This window comes from Phacochoerus africanus, chromosome 3, assembly GCF_016906955.1.
Source record: "Phacochoerus africanus isolate WHEZ1 chromosome 3, ROS_Pafr_v1, whole genome shotgun sequence".
NCBI lineage: Eukaryota > Metazoa > Chordata > Mammalia > Artiodactyla > Suidae > Phacochoerus > Phacochoerus africanus.
Genome location: NC_062546.1, coordinates 21,676,562 through 21,688,821, shown reverse-complemented (window position 1 = coordinate 21,688,821; position 12,260 = coordinate 21,676,562). Strand labels below are relative to the sequence as shown.

The 12,260-nt window shown below is 41.8% G+C and overlaps 1 protein-coding gene across 3 annotated transcripts in view; it reads left to right on the top strand.

Moving 5' to 3' along the window:
• Window positions 1–12,260, top strand: part of RALGAPB (Ral GTPase activating protein non-catalytic subunit beta) — a 102,430-nt gene that overhangs the window by 12,203 nt on the left and 77,967 nt on the right. For all 3 annotated transcript variants that reach the window (XM_047771107.1, XM_047771106.1, XM_047771105.1), the window contains exons 2-3: window positions 2,825–3,040; window positions 6,199–6,401. In XM_047771107.1, coding sequence (XP_047627063.1) covers window positions 2,855–3,040; window positions 6,199–6,401 — 389 coding nt within the window. In that variant the 5' untranslated portion in view covers window positions 2,825–2,854. The remainder of the gene's footprint in view (window positions 1–2,824; window positions 3,041–6,198; window positions 6,402–12,260) is intronic.

The window sequence follows — 12,260 nt, the reverse complement described above, 5'->3', positions numbered from 1 at the left end:
CTATATATATTTATATGTGTATGTATGTGTTAATAAAAAAAGGTGAGAAAAAAATGTGTGGGAATAAGTTATCATCTGATGGGGATAGCACCCTGTCAGAGTTTTCCCTTTTTCCCCTTCCACTTTTGAGAGTGCTTATTTTAGGGCAGATGGAGTGGGGGGCACCAGGATATTGTGTGTGTGTGGGGGGGTCCTTACAAATCCTGAGGAAATTGAGGCAACTTTATTTTTTTTTTTAATTAAAAAAAATTTTTTTTTTTATCTTTTTAGGGCCACCTGCAGCATATGGAGGTTCCCAGACTAGGGGTCCAATTGGAACTGTAGCTGCCAGCCTATGCCAGAGCCACAGCAACGAGGGATCCGAGCCGCGTCTGCAACCTACACCACAGCTCACGGCAACGCCGGATCCTTAACTCACTGAGCGCGGCCAGGGATCGAACCTGCAACCTCATGGTTCCTAGTCGGATTCATTTCTGCTGCGCCACGACAGGAACTCTGAGGCTACTTTAATAGTCACATCCGCTGTCCTTCATACCATAGGTACTTCTATACTGGTTCATCCTTTCTCCCTTCCCATTTTTAGGGCCCCTTGGTCCAGAGGAGGACCATATCCTCTTGAAAAAACACTGATACTGGTTGAGCTGGAAGGTGGTTTTTCTAAGATAAACAATGCTACCAGTTTGAAGGAAAGTTAGCTTAAGGGATAGAACTATTTATTTATATATTCATTTGTTTATTTCTTTTGGCCACACCTGTGGCATATGGAAGTTTCTGGGCCAGGGATCAAACACAAACCACAGCAGCGACCCAAGCTGCTGAAGTGACCACACTACATCCTTAACCTGTTGCGCCCCAAGAGAACTCCGGATAGAACTTTTTCTTTCTTTTTTTTTTTTGGTCTTTTTAGGGCCACACCCATGGTATATGGAGGTTCCCAGGCTAGGGGTTGAATCAGAGTGGTAGCTGCTAACCTACACCACAGCCAGAGCAACGCAGGATCTGAGCCACGCCTTTGACATACACCACAGCTACGGCAGTGCCGGATCCTTAACCCACTGAGCAAGGCCATGGACTGAACCTACATCCTCATGGATACTAATTGGGTTTGTTAACCGCTGAGCCACGATGGGAACCCCTGGATAGAACTTTTTATTTTTATTTTTTTTGCTATTTCTTGGGCCACTCCCGCGGCATATGGAGGTTCCCAGGCTAAGGGTCGAATTGGAGCTGTAGCCACCGGCCAACGCCAGAGCCACAGCAATGCAGGATCCAAGCCGCGTCTGCAACCTACACCACAGCTCACGGCAACGCCGGATCGTTAACCCACTGAGCAAGGGCAGGGACGGAACCCGCGACCTCATGGTTCCTAGTTGGATTCGTTAACCACTGCGCCACGACGGGAACTCCTGGATAGAACTTTTTAAAGCTTAAGTGTGTGTACCCTTAAACTCTGCTGGCTGGGCAGACAGATTTCAGAGCACATAGAAAGTGGAGGGTAACAGAAACTAATTGGAAAGGACAAACCATCTTGATTCTCTTTATGAATATGGCGTTTATGATTGTAATATTTACATTGCATTCATATAGATTTGTTTGCTGTGTCTAAAATTGCTCATTCATATTGTAGGCTTAGGTTTCTTTTTATGGAGAATATACAGCATAGGGAGAAGCAGTACCTGTCGTGGAGAATGTATAAGGTAGGGAGGGCCAGTACATGCCTTGGTTAAGAGCACCGTTCCTGGAGCCCAACAGATGTGGGCTCAAAACTTCACTCTACCATGTTATAGTTCTGAAGCCTCAGAGAAGCGGCAAACCTCTCCCTGCCTCAGTTTTTTCATTAATGTTAAGTAATTAACATTACTTCATTTTCATAGAGCTGTTTTGAGTAGTATGTAGTAAGTGGTCAGTAAGTGGTAGCTCTTCCTGGGATGGGAATTGTGGCTGGAAGGGGAATTGTGTGAAGGACACTGACTTCCAGGTGTTCTGGAACCGGAAGTGTGTATGCCACTGCCTTAGAGAATGAAATGTTCTCAAAGAATTTTTTTTTTTTTTTTGTCTTTTCTAGGGCCGCTCCTGCAGCATATGGAGATTCCCAGGCTAGGGGTCTAATCGGAGTTGTAGCCACTGGCCTGAGCCAGAGCCACAGCAACGAGGGATCCGAGCCATCTGAGCCGTGTCTGCAACCTACACCACAGCTCATGGCAATGCCAGATCCTTAACCCACTGAGCGAGGCCAGGGATCAAACCCACAACCTCATGGTTCCTAGTTGGATTCGCTAACCACTAAGCCACGACGGGAACTCCATGTTCTCAAAAAATTTTATGTCTGATTTTAAGGCATTGGTGGGAAATTGCAGGGGTATGTTTCTAGCATGTAATAGGTACTCAGAAACTGTAGGCTGAAAAATCTGGGGCTTAGAATAAGCCCTTTCTTTTGTCTCCCTTTCCTTCTTAGAGTACACCCGTCTTCTATTTTGTTCTGTACTGGAACGTGGAATGAGGAGGGCTCTGCTCATGCTATGAGTGTCCAAATTTGGTTATTTTTTTCCCTTTCATGGTGGCTGTCTGCCCCAGCTCTGCTCCGGGCTTCTGAGGGCTTTTTTGGGGACGTGCTCAGCTGCTTCCCAGGGTCTGCTTTTCTTACCTGATCTTACCAAGAGGCTATTTTAGGACATTCTCAGAACATTTAGATGTTTTTCTCTTAGTCTTCTCAGGGCAATACAGTGCAGCTTTAACTCGCCATATGGGATAAATATGTATTATACTTATTTTTATTAGTTTGCAGCAGTATGATTTGACCCATAATTCTGTCTTGTCTTTTCAGGTGCCATTTGGATAGTCCTTTAGCGGCACGATGTACTCTGAGTGGAGGTCGCTGCATTTGGTGATTCAGAATGATCAGGGCCACACCAGTGTGCTACACAGCTATCCAGAGAGCGTTGGGCGAGAGGTGGCAAATGCGGTGGTTCATCCTCTTGGACAGGCCTTAGGTACCCCTTCAGTGGCTGGTAGTGAGAGTTTGTTAAAAACTGACAAAGAAGTAAGTGTTTCTTCATTTCATCCTACTATGTAAACATGTTTGTTACTGAAGAATTTAGTTAACACTGCCTTTTTAAATGAATGTCTGCTTATTGTAGTGTGACCTCTCAGTTTGACCTGATTTTGGGTTGAGTGTTGGGGCACAGCGTTTGTGGGAGTTATAAGGAATAGGTTGTACTATTGTGCTGTTGGGAATTCCTACTGGCCAGACCCAGTTCTCCACTTGAGCTGGGTGCTAAGACAGAGTCTTGCATGTCAGGCCCTTTTCCCTAAATTCTATACTGTCTTTATTTTTTTATTTTTAAAAATTTTATTTATTTATTTTTGGCTGCATCTACGGCATGCAGAGGTTGCTGAGCCAGGGGTCGAATCTGAGCCATAGCAGTGACAATGCTGAATCCTTGACCACTAGGCCTCTGGGGAACTCCTATGCCCAGTCTTCATATTTCTGTTCAGAGGTTGTATTTGGAAGGTCTTCATTCCTCCTTCTAGATGGTCTCTGACTGAAGGCCTGTTTTGCATTTGACTTCAGGGTACACATATGCCCTGAACTTGAGGCTCTCCCCTATTTCCATAGTCTACCCTTGCCTGGCCTCTGGGTTTTAAGAGTGCTGCAGAGCAGCTAAGTCTGTAGAGCCGTGAGCCCAAGTGGCTGGAATGGGAATTGTGTTTGCCATCCCTAAAGATAAGGCGTTTTTGGAGTGGGTCGGCCTAGAGTAGGTCCTCTCTTCTTGGACTGAAGTTAGGTTGCCAGTGGGAAGTCATGAAAGGGCCCTGAGAATAGGGTGATGCAGGAGCTTGCTAGTATGAGGCCTGGCTGAGATCAGGATTAGAGCCTGTTCCCCATGCTGGGGGCATTCATACAACCTTTATGCTTTGGGTTTACCTATTTCTCAGGAAACCCCTTTTTCCCTGGTGTTTTTTTTTTTTGATTTCCCGTGAAGGAGAGATTAGACTTAATCTAGATATAAGACCCCTCTAGATAGAAGGCTAAAGTTTATCGCTCTGGGGGCAGTTTCTTTACCCTCCGTAGGCCATGGGCTGCCGAAGGGGTGGTGCCTCGTACTGAGGAGTGTCTCTTCTCTTCAGAGTGCCCTGGCAGAGACTCACCTCAAGGCCCAGCGCTTGTCCTGGCACTCTCTCCCCTTGGTATGCCTGTAATTCCTTCGCCTTCTCCTGGGAAGAGATGACATGTGTGTAGATGAAAGTGCTCAGTACAGCCCTTGTTTTTTCCCCCTTTCCCACCCTCAGAAAGATAAGAGAGACTAGTTCCTGAATCCAGTGTCCTCTCGAATTATACTCTCGAAGTGCTGTGTGAAGGTATCACCAAAGATCTTCTCTTTGGTCTTTCCTCTAATAAGTAGGGTCTTGCAGCTTCTTTTAAAAGTCTTTTTCCCTCCACTCCCTGCCCATTTGGCATAGCTTCATGTTGTTATAGTGGCCTTTAACATTTACTGCTATTAAATCAGTTATGTTGCTCTTATGTATTTTCTACCCTTAGCTTTTCTGGTGGTTTTGAGCTTAAAAATTTCAGTACATATATTTATCTTGTTAGATTCAGCTTTAGTTTTAAGTGGTTGAAATCTTTTTGATTCTTGAATTTCTATTTAACAAGTTAGCGATTTTTTTTTTTTTTTTGGTCTTTTTGCCATTTCTTGGGCCGCTCCCGCGGCATATGGAGGTTCCCAGGCTAAGGGTCTAATTGGAGCTGTGGCCGCTAGCCTACACCAGAGCCACAGCAACGCCAGATCCAAGCTGCGTCTGCAACATACACCACAGCTCACAGCAACACCAGATCCTTAACCCACTGAGCGAGGCCAGGGATTGAACCTGCAACCTCATGGTTCCTAGTCGGATTCGTTAACTACTTCGCCACGACAGGAACTCCTGACCAGTTGTAAATCCAGCCATTCTACCTTCTTCTGAAATATATGTCTTCATCTTGTCCGTGGGGATATTCTTCATCTGACCAGATTTGCTAAAGCCTGATTTCTTCTTTGCCAGAGAAAGCTTTTAATGGCATGGTGAGAATAGCTTTAGACTTCTGGTAGGAAGACCAGGGATCAAGTTTTTAGCTCTACCATTTCTAAACTAGTGCCTTTGGCCAAATTGCTTAATTTGCTAAATTTCAGTTTTCTTATTTATAAAGTGAGGCTAGTTTACCCTCCCACATAGGGTTATTTTGATGGTTAGATAGTATTTATGAAAGTGCCTTGTAAACTGATTTTAAATCAGTGCCAGTTTTATAGAGTTGTCAGGTGGCTTCCTAGTAACCCTGTTAATAAAGGAATGAAGCTTGTCTGGCATGACTTGTTCTTTTTGAGCAGGCTGATTCCCTTTTATAAGTGCTTGCTGATCATCTGCTTAGTAATTTGTCCCAGAGTTTTGTCTGGAATTCACTCAGACTTTCTGGTCTAGTTCTGCCCTCTTTTGAAGATTGGGCCATTTCCCCTTTCTCATCTCGCTTTATCCGTATATGACTGCAGGCAGTGGTTCAGTAATCTCTTAGGCAACATCTCTTGGCCCCTAGGATATGATTCTGACAGGTCAGGAGGCTAGAACTCATTTTGTGCAGCTAAGTGCTTTTTAAAAATCTTATCCAGCTTTAGTCCCTTCTGACCTGTGTTTGTTCTTACCCTTCCATTTTAAATATTATTTCTTTGCTCATGAAAATAGTCACAAAATAAGAGTTGGGCATCTTCCTTCCTCTTGTTTGTTAAAGTTGCATAATCTGGAAATGGAATGTGATTAAATTTATGTAAGTGAGTTCCTAAATGATGCACATAACCACATGCAAATTAAATGGAGAAAAATATCTAAAGGTTCTATTTCTGTGCCTCCAATCTCCATGGAAAATTAAGATGATCTGTGTTTACTTTTTATTTTACAATAATAATGTCTATGGGGTGAAAGCCAGTATAGGCTTGATATTTAGAAATAAGCAATTTATTCTTAAATCTTTTGCTTAGGAATTGTTATCTGAATATGTCTTATACATGGAAAGTGCATTATCTAGAACTCGTCTGATGTATCTGTTGAGATGCATGTGCTGTCATTTGAGAGGTTCTTGGCAATGAAATAGGTTAACATTTTAAACCAGTCTACTAATATGCAGATAGAAGGTGTAATGATTCCCTCTCTATATTTTCTTTTGTTTAGGTAAAATGGACCATGGAAGTAATTTGCTATGGACTGACCCTCCCATTGGATGGAGAGACTGTAAAATATTGTGTTGATGTATATACCGACTGGATTATGGCTTTAGTGTTGCCGAAAGATTCTATTCCATTGCCAATTATTAAAGAGCCTAATCTATATGTTCAAAGTATACTAAAACACCTGCAAAATCTGTTTGTACCAAGGTAAGCTGTGCCAGTCTATCTAGCCTCTTATCAGGACCGTAATAAAATATTCATCGGTGTTACTTTTTTATGTTGTTTGTAATTTCATTGTTAGTCCTTTGAACTTTCATTACTTGTTTGTTAAAGGGTGTGTTAATATGTATGATAGAAATGGGCTTATCTAATGTTTACTAGGACTCTATAACAAGTGTATGTTCATTTTAAAGGCTTTTCGCTTTGCTTTAAGATCTGATAGCTATTAAATACTGAAATACCGTGACCCCTTTTCCTTCCACTCAAAAAACTATACTTTTACCTAACATAATTCTTACTTCCACGTAAGTTAAAGGCAACTCAGCCCTCAACCTTAAAATGAATCTTTCTTTCTTTTTTTTTTTGTCTTTTTGCCATTTCTTGGGCCACTCCTGCGGCATATGGAGGTTCCCAGGCTAGGGGTCTAATCGGAGCGTAGCTGCCAGCCTACGCCAGAGCCACAGCAATGCAGAATCCGAGCTGCGTCTGCGACCTATACCACAGCTCACGGCAACGCCGGATTGTTAGCCCACTGAGCAAGGCCAGGGATTGAACCCACAACCTCATGGTTCCTAGTCGGATTCGTTAACCACTGCGCCACGACGGGAACTCCAAAATGAATCTTTCTTGTGAGAGAATGAAAACATTGAAGTAAGCAGATTTGGAATTATTACAGGCAAATTTGTATTAGGCCAAAAGATTACTCTTGGCAGTTTGTTGCTTAGTTTTTCTCCTATTGTCTAAGGCAGAGCCCTTAAATATTATAATGTAAAATTGCCTTATTAGTACTTAAAATTTTTTTTCTAGTCTAGAAGAATTATATGTTATAAAGAACTTTGGAAATATAGAAAATAATGGCAAAGAAAGCATTAGTTCCCTACCCATTTGTAGGGATCTTCTGTGACAGAAATATGTTTTCAGCTATTTTTTTATGTCTGTGAAAGGGTGAGAAGACTTGCCTCCTTTTAGAAGAGTTTTAGTTAGAGCTTTTGGTCTGTCAGATGATGAGGGACTTTGAATCATCCAAAACTCAGCTCTGTAAATGTTAGCTTTTTAAATTTAGAAGGAAGATTACTTGGAAACTCTGAATTAAAAAAAGAGAAATCTCCATTAAGAGCTTTGGTCTGTAGGATCAGGTGTACAGGCATACCTCAAGATGTCATGGGTTTGGTTCCAGACCACTGCAATAAAGCAGGCATTGAGGTAAAGCAAGTCATGAATTTTTTTGGTTTCCCAGTGCATATAAAAGTTACGTTTATATGAAAGTGTAGTCTCCAAGTGTGCATTATGTCTAAAAAAATGTGTGTATCTTACTTAAAAAATACTTTATTGCTAAAAATGCTGACTGTCGTCTGAGCCTTTAGAGAGTTGTATTTCTTTTGCTAGCCTTGATGTGAATGGTTGCTGACTGATCAGGATGATGATTGCTAAAGGCTGGGGTGGCTGTGGCAATTTCTTAAAATAAGACAGCAATGAAGTTTGTTACATTGATTGACTCTTCAGTTCACACATGTTTTCTATGTAGCAGGCAATACTTTTTGACAGCATTTTACCCACAGTAGAAGTTCTTTCAAAATTGGAGTCAGCGCTCTCAAATGCTGCTGCTGCTTTATCAACTAAGTTTATATTCTATTTTTTATTTTATTTTTGTCTTTTTGCCTTTTCTAGGGCCGCTCCCGTGGCATATAGAGGTTCCCAGGCTAGGGGTCTAATTGGAGCTGTAGCCACTGGCCTACGCCAGAGCCACAGCAATGAGGGATCTGAGCCGTGTCTGCAACTTACACCACAGCTCACGGCAATGCCGGATCCTCAACCCACTGAGCAAGGGGAAACCTCATGGTTCCTAGTTGGATTCGTTAACCACTTCACCACCACGGGAACTCCCTAAGTTTATATTCTAAATCCTTTGCTATCATTTCAGTAATCTTCACAGCATCTTCACCAGGTATAGATACCATCTTAAGAAACCACTTTCTTTGTTCACCTATAAGAAGCAACTCTCATCCGTTAACGTTTTATCACGAGATTGTGGCAATTCAGTCATATCCTCAGGCTCCACTTCTAATTTTAGTTCTCTTGTTATTTCTACCACATCTGCAGACTTTCTCCACTGAAGTCTTGAGCCCGTTAAAGTCATCTCTGAGAGCTGGAATCACCTTCTTCTGAACTCTTGTTAATGTTGATAATTTGACATCTTCCCGTGAATCATAAATATTCTTAATGGTATTTAGAATGGTGAACTCTTTCCAGAGGATTTTCAGTTTCCTTTGCCCATATCCATCAGTAGAATAACTGCCTATGGTAGCCATAGTCTTATGAAATGTATTTCTCTAATAAGACTTGAAAGTTGAAATTACTCCTTGATCAGTGGGCAGCAGAATGGATGTTGTATTAGCAGGCAGAAAAGCGTTAATCTTGTTGTCCATCCAATGTTGACTGAAAAAAATGCACAAAGTTGTGAATTCAGAGTTCCCTTGTGGCGAAGTGGGTTAAGAATCTGGCATCATTACTTCAGCAGCTTGGCTTGCTGCTGTGGCGTGAGTTCATTTCCTGGCCTGGGAACTTCCACATGCCGTAAGTGTGGCCAAAAAAAAAAAAGAAAAGTTGAGAATTATGTTTTATTTGGTGACTTACTGAGGACTATAACCAAAGATATAGCTTCTCAGATGGCTTTGAGGGACTGTTCTGACGAGGTAAGGGAGGAGTCCCTGTTGTGGCTCATTGGGTTATGAACCCAGTAGTATCCAGAGGATGTGGGTTCAATCCCTGGCCTCACTCAGTGGGTTAAGGATCCATTGTTGCCACAAGCTGTGGCATAGGTTGTAGATGTGGCTCAGATATGGCATCGCTGTAGTTGTGGTATAGGCCGGCAGCTTCAGCTATTATTCAGCTTCTAGACTGGAAACTTCCATATGCCCCAGGTTTGGCCCTAGACAGAAAAACAGAGGTAAGGGAGATGCAAGGATATGTAGGAGTTTTGCTGAAAAGAAAACAAACCCATGTAGTCGAACATCAAAAGATTACTGTTAATCAAAAAAAACCAAACATCTGAAGTTAATGATTTTAGTACCTTTGGGAAGATGCAAGAGTTTGGGCTCATTGGAATTGTCCCTTTGATATGCATCTGAACTATCTGGGGCCAGTATCTTGTTTTTCTCTGTCCTGAATTCCCCTTAGGGTGTACTGTTGTAGGGGCGCTGTAGTGGCTTATGGCTTTATGACCACAACATCTTTGGTTTCCTGAAACGACAGGCAACATTTCTTTATCCACATCCATCAGAACACTTGGATGACTAGTTGCATTGTCAGTGAGCAGTAATATTTTGAAAGATGTCTTTTTATTTTTTTTCCTGAGCAGTAGGTCTCAACAGTGGGCTTAAAATATTCAGTAGACCATGCTGTAAACAGATATGCTGTCATCCTGGCTTCGTTGTTTCATTTATATGGTACAGGCAGAGTAAATTTATTTATTTATTTATTTATTTTTATTTTTATTTATTTATTTATTTTTGCCTTTTCTAAGGCTGCTCCCGCGGCATATGGAGGTTCCCAGGCTAGGGGTCCAACCGGAGCAGTAGCCACTGGCCTAGGCCACAGCCACAGCAACTCAGGATCCAAGCCGCGTCTGCAACCTACACAGCTCATAGCAATGCCAGATCCTTAACCCACTGAGCAAGGCCAGGGATGGAATCCACAACCTCATGGTTCCTAGTCAGATTCGTTAACCACTGAACCACGATGGGAACTCCATCATAGCTCAATAGCATAATCTTAGGGGCCCTAGGATTTTCAGAATGGCATATGAGCATTGGCTTTAACTTGATGTCACCAGCTGCATTGGCCCCTAACAAGAGAGCCGTCGGCCTGTCCTTTGAAGCTTTGAAGCTAGGCGCTGACTTTTCTCTAGCTATGAAAGTTCTCGATGGCATCTTCTTTCAATAGAAGGCTATATAGGCTGTTTGGTCTACGCTGAAAATCTTCATTAAGTGTCTTGGTTTGATCTGGATAACTTGTTGCAGCTTCTGCTTTAGTTGCTGCTTTACCTTTCACTTTTATTTTATGGAGGTGGCTTCTTTCCTTAAACCTCATGAACCAGTCTCTGCTGGCTTTAAATTTTGCTTCTACAGCTTCCTTGTTTCTCCCAGCCTTCATAGAATTAAGGAGAGTCGGAGCCTTAATGCTGGATTAGGCTTTGGCTCAAGGAAATGTTGTAGCTGGTTTGATCTTCATTCCAGACCACTAAAACTTCCTTCATATCAGCAAGAAGGCTGTTTCTCTTTCTTATCATTTGTGTGTTCACTGGAGTAGCACTTTTCATTTCCCTCAGAAGCCTTTCCTTTGCATTCACAGCTGGGCTAACTATAAGCAGGAGGCCTAGTTTCTGGCTCATCTTGGCTTTCAGTGTGCTTTTTTCACTAAGCTTAATCATTTCTAGTTTTTTTTTTTTTTCCTAAATTGAAGTATAGTGTTTACAGTGTTCCTTTTCAGCTTCTTTTCCATTATAGATTACTACAAAACATTGAATATGGTTCCCTCTGATACACAGTAGGTTTTTGTTGTTGCTGTCTTTTGATTTAAAGTGAGAGACATTCTGTTCTTCTTTTCACTTGAACATGTAGATGCCATTGAAGGGTTATTAAGTGGCCTGATTTCAATATTGTTATGTCTCAAGGAATAGGGAGGCCTGAGGAGAGGGAGGGAGGAGGAAAATGACTGGTTGGTTGGGCAGTCAGAACATACAGCATTTATCAGTTAAGTTTACTGTCTTATATGGGTGTGTTTTGTGGTGCCCCCCCCATTAATAGTAACTTCAGAGCTCACTATAGTGGATATAATAATAACAAAAATATTGCAAGAATTACCAACATGTGGTACAGAGACATGAAACAAGCAAATGCAGTTGGAAAATTAGTGCTGATAGACTTGCTCAATCATTGCAGGATTGCCACAAGTCTTCAGTTTGTTAAACAAAACAAAACAAAAAACAAACCTTGCAATATCTGTGAAGTACAGTAAAATGAAGTGTAATACAATGAGGTATGCCTATAAACTCCTTATCTTATGTGAAATGCCTGCTGTAATCTGACCCCTAACCAAATTAGCTGCTGCTAATTCTGCTTGAGCCCTGCTGTTTGGTCAGACTTATAATTAAACATTCTCCCAGGACTCCTGAAAGATCTTCTCCATCATTACCTGCTTTTGCCATCCTTATCCTCCTCTCGCCCTCCCAGTTGTCCACGTCTCTTCATGGTTCATCTTAAATTCTGCCTTACTTGACCGTCCAGGCCCAGAGGGATCACACCTTTCTGAACCTGTAGGATACTTCTGTGTCTCTCTTGTTATCTAGTTCTATTGCTTATCTTTTAAAATGTATATGTCTCATTTTCCCATCTAACCAACTTGAAGGCAGGAACTGGGTTGTGTATAGTTTGGGCTTCCACAGTACCTGGTGTAGTACTTATATTTCCTTAGGGTGAACTAAATGCTGGTTGCTTGTATTTTTTGATTGCATATGGAAATAATAACAGGAAATAGTGGGAAGTAAGTAGCATATTGTTTGTGGCTAAACAGGTTCTTCTAAAATTATATAATAGTTTTCATCCTTGTCATTCCATTTAGGTGACTGTTTTACTAGGTTTTTTCTTAGTGCATGGAATAGTCTCATGGATAGTGTCGTCACTATGTCTCTTTTCTCTTTGTACCCTTACCAACTCTCAGTGCCCATTTAATTTCTATTAATGAGAAAATCAATGGCATTTTAGTTAATTAGGGAAAAAAGGAGCTCCCTGTTGGCTTAGTGAGTTAAAGATCCAGCTTTGTCATTGCTGTGGTGGGGGTTTGATCCCT